This window comes from Octodon degus, unplaced genomic scaffold (genome assembly GCF_000260255.1).
Source record: "Octodon degus isolate 3935 unplaced genomic scaffold, OctDeg1.0 scaffold00017, whole genome shotgun sequence".
NCBI classification, from domain to species: domain Eukaryota; kingdom Metazoa; phylum Chordata; class Mammalia; order Rodentia; family Octodontidae; genus Octodon; species Octodon degus.
Genome location: NW_004524593.1, coordinates 6,096,823 through 6,101,156, shown reverse-complemented (window position 1 = coordinate 6,101,156; position 4,334 = coordinate 6,096,823). Strand labels below are relative to the sequence as shown.

General features: G+C 38.6%; 1 protein-coding gene across 6 annotated transcripts in view; it reads left to right on the top strand.

The window, feature by feature from the left end:
* Fmo1 (flavin containing monooxygenase 1) overlaps window positions 1–4,334 on the top strand; it is a 52,982-nt gene that overhangs the window by 27,762 nt on the left and 20,886 nt on the right. For all 6 annotated transcript variants that reach the window (XM_023710276.1, XM_023710278.1, XM_004626808.2 and 3 more), the window contains 2 exons: window positions 880–1,068; window positions 2,148–2,310. In XM_023710276.1, the coding sequence (XP_023566044.1) occupies window positions 880–1,068; window positions 2,148–2,310 (352 nt within the window). The remainder of the gene's footprint in view (window positions 1–879; window positions 1,069–2,147; window positions 2,311–4,334) is intronic.

Sequence of the window (4,334 nt, the reverse complement as noted above, 5' to 3'; positions counted from 1 at the left end):
AAAATATTATAAGATTTTAATATTTACTCGTTCTTTAACTTAAAACTGGGGCTAGGAAACTAGTTAGAGTATGTACGCTATCTCACAGTTTTCCAACATGGGAACCCTTAATTTGCTGCTTCTTCTCTTCAAATTCAACTGATGTAAATTCTATGTATTCTACCTTAGTACCAAACAAATCCTTGTTCTGTGTTCCAAATACCATTACCTCTGCTCAAGTCTTCATTTAGGACCAAGTAGGTTTGTAATTTAGGCACTTAACTAATTTCCTTCTCTCTTTTTTGAGCTGTCTAGTTCATCTTTTGAAGAACCAGCATCTTTCTAAAATTGAATAGAAATTAACTCCATGTTAAAATATTCAGTACATTGCCATGAACTTCCTATAGAAATCCAAATACCTTCACATTGGATACAAAGCCTTCATAATATGAAACCCACTTCTGCATAATCTTTTCAAGGATTTTCCATGAAAGCAGAGTGCCTAGCAAGTGTTGATCATCCTCAAACTACTTCCAATCTCTTGTCTAGTTCTGTGTTCTCCTACACTGTGCAGTGACAATGACTGTTTATGGACAAGTGAGATCATGTCAATTTCATTTTTTAGCATGAAGTGAATAAAACAGTCATTTTGATCTAGAGCCCAATGTTTATATCAAGGTCCAATGTTTGTCATCTTCCAAATACAGAATAGCAACTCCTATTAGAAAGGTGGCAGATATGAAATGTACCATATTAGAAATGTACCTATTAGAAATGTACCATATTGGTCAACTTTTTAGATTTCTAAAACAGTTGTCATCGTGTGTGTGTGTGTGTGTGTGTGTGTGTGTGTGTGTGTGTGTGTGTTTATATGCTCATGTGTGTGTGTTCTTTGTACAGGAGCATGTTGAAGAAGGAAGAGCCAGTCTCTACAAGTCTGTGGTGTCCAACAGCAGCAAAGAGATGTCTTGCTACTCAGATTTTCCATTCCCAGAAGATTATCCAAACTTTGTGCCCAATGATCTGTTCTTAGAATATCTCAGACTGTATGCAAAGCAGTTCAACCTTCTGAAATGCATCCAATTCAAGGTAAGACACAAAACATCTATTAGTAGTTAGGAAGTATTTGGCTATTTTCTATTCTCTATGTATAGCATAACCCCCAGGTTCAGCAGATGCCATGATGAGCTGGCAAGATTAAGGACACCTTTTCCAGAGGACAGATTGCTAATATAATGTATATATCCAATAGGCTTTTTAAATACTATAAGCCAAACAGTAAACTCATTAGAAGAGACTTGAAAACACCATATTTAAAAATTTTTTTAAAAAAACTTTGGAAAGAATTTTAAAAGGCAATAATGTCTTATTAGTGAATAACTTTTTTTTTTTGAGTTGGGGAATCAAACTCAGGACCTTATACTTGCCAGGCAGGCACTTAAGCTGCTGAGCTATCTCCCTGGCTAACTCCTTCTTTTAAATCTGATTTATATTAGATTTACTATAAGTATAATTCCTGGAGCCAGAGTTGAGCCACTTGCCTAGAATGCATAAGGCTCTGGGTTCAATCTGTTATCACAAAAGTAATAATTTCCTATATCAGAGCCTAGTAGTTATGGACATATATGAATTCAATGAGAACCAAAAGTAAATTTTTTTAAACTTTGGACCATTCCCAAAATATTCAGTTCATAAAGTCAGAATTTTTCAACAGCTCTTTAGATATCAGAAAATTTCAGTAGCATATTCCATAAGACCTTTCATAAACTATTTGGTACCAATTTTATATTTGCAATTATAATCCATGTCTCTATTAAAGGGACTATTGTTAAAGAGAAAACTCCATGTGAAATAAGGTCCATAACAGAAATGCTTCAGAATTCTAGATTATGATCTTGATTCTATCTCTTGCTGTGCGAATTCAAGCAAATAAATTAAGATCATAGAATTTCTACCACTTCTCTAAGATGTCCTTTCAAACTCTAGGTTTAGAATAATTACATTCAAGAAAAACAGTCATCAGGCCAATAGCCTGATTAGGATTCTAGGGTTCTACTTATTAATTATGTTCAGATCACACTCTAGAACTTTTGAAATGCTAATTGGTATGTCTGACAGCAAACCCTTAGTGGAACCAACTGCCAGTTACATCTGTGATTCTTTTTCAGACTAAAGTCTGCAGTGTAACAAAGCGCCCAGATTTTGATGTCACTGGCCAGTGGGAAGTGGTCACTCTGCATGAAGGAAAGCAAAACTCAGCCATCTTTGATGCTGTCATGGTTTGCACTGGTTTTCTCACTAACCCGCATTTGCCACTGAGTTCCTTCCCAGGTACGGCATTTCCTACAAATGAATTTCAATTTTCTTACGCAATTCATCCTGATATTTGACTGATCTGGGGAAGAACTCTTGTCATTCCTTTATTAAACGGCTAACTTTTTAGATGACTTTTTTTTCTAGACAGGACTGTTTTCACCCAGCCAGTTTTTGTGGCTTTCAAAAAACAGAAGAAAATAATGGATAACTTGTTAAATGGACTTACGCTTCACTCAAGTCCCGTCTCCCTCCTTAATGAAAAACAGCACTCAGAATGTCTTCTGAGATATGGGACATTTAAACAAGGTGCTTGCGTAACAGCAGCAGCACATTGCCAAAGTTGATCTTAGAGACCACAAAGGTCAATCTGTGCAGAAAGAAAGAAGTAGCTTGAGTTTTTATTTGTTTGCTTTATATGGGCCATAACAATTAACTAGATCGGGGTTCGTGGCTCTGTATCAATAGCCAACAGGGCAATGAAGCTTGGAGGACAAATTCATATATCTTTGGGTTTCCGTTTCTTTACCCGAGTTTTGCAACCATGACTCTTAACTAATGTTGAATTTCAATTGGATTTCCACTTAAGGGAATAGAAAATCCAGTGTTTACCCTATTTCACCTATAATAAACATTCAAAGAAGGGCTGGCCAAATAGTTCAGCAGATTAAAGCGCCTGCTTAGACAGACACAGGGGCTGGGAGTTTGATTCCTGGGCCTGCTGTGCCAGCCCCGCCCCTGGGGTGTGGAGACAGAGATTGAGACTAAGTGTGGTGGCACACTCCTGTAATCCCAGCACTTGAGAAGCTGTAAATAAGAGAATCACTATGCGTCCAACTTATGCAGTGAGACCCTGTAGACACTGTTGTCCCTGTCATAAATACAAAAATAAAATAAACAAACATTCAAAGAGTTTGAGGAAACTACTTTTTTCCAAATTATCTAGACATAGTCTGCAGTGATCCCAAAATTCATATGACAATAAATTCATGCTCCTCCCATAATCCTGGATCTACGCCAGAGGTCAGTTAAATCAGGTCAGAGTAGGATAAAGTTTGCCCTCATAACTGTCATAGAATCAATGAGTGGGAAAGACATGTGCTTAAATTCTCCCTAATGCAGAAAGCTGTTCTCAGTCATCCCGACAGAGACTCAAAAGCCTCTGCTTGCACACGCAAAGATGGGCTCTTGTTAGCCCACACAACAGGGTGTCTGAGCTCCTGCCTGCAGAGCAAAGCCCTGAGTGGCCAACCTCTCCGTTCTCTCAGGAAGAAGGATAGCCCAAATATCCAGGACGTTCCATGGAAGAGTGAAATTGAAATTATTCAGTACCTACAGTGTGCGACACTAGGGACTAAGAAAACAGAAGTGGATATGACAGCCTGCACTGAGAGGAGTCCAGAGAAGAACCAGTCTTCAGATGACCTTCAGGAATACCAACACCCATGTTCAATAAATTCATGCCTATGATGGTCCCAGATGTGCCCCAAGTCATGTCAAGTTAGGATAAAGCAGACCCAGAAAAATACTCAACCAGTGTATTCAATTTAAATGGAATGACATTGCGATTGAGAAGGTTTACAACTGAGGTACACAACCAAGCAGTCTGTGTTCGTCACCCTCCCCTTTCACATTGCTGAATCTCTTTTTTCTACTGTAAACTGATGAGCTTGCATAACTTTACCTAGTGCTGTTCATCCGGAATCAAGCGCAGGAGGCTCTGCCAGACTCGCCATCCTTCTTTACCTTCTTTACTTTCCATTTTACCAGGCTCTTCCAATCTTAAATCCCTGACTAAACAATCATCCGTGACTCCTGGAGCTCTAAGCATCTGCGATTCTAGACTAGAAATGGAGTCCTCGAGGCCAATCCTGCCATCTCTCCCTGCCCTCTAGGAGACTCACTTAGAACATACACACTCCTTGGGGCATTAACAGTGACAGAAGTTCATATTCACTCAAGATACAAAAAACAAGCTTGAAAAGTTCTGAAAGCAAATCCAAAGTGAACCCAAAAGTTTCAGTAAAAAAGTAGAAACCACA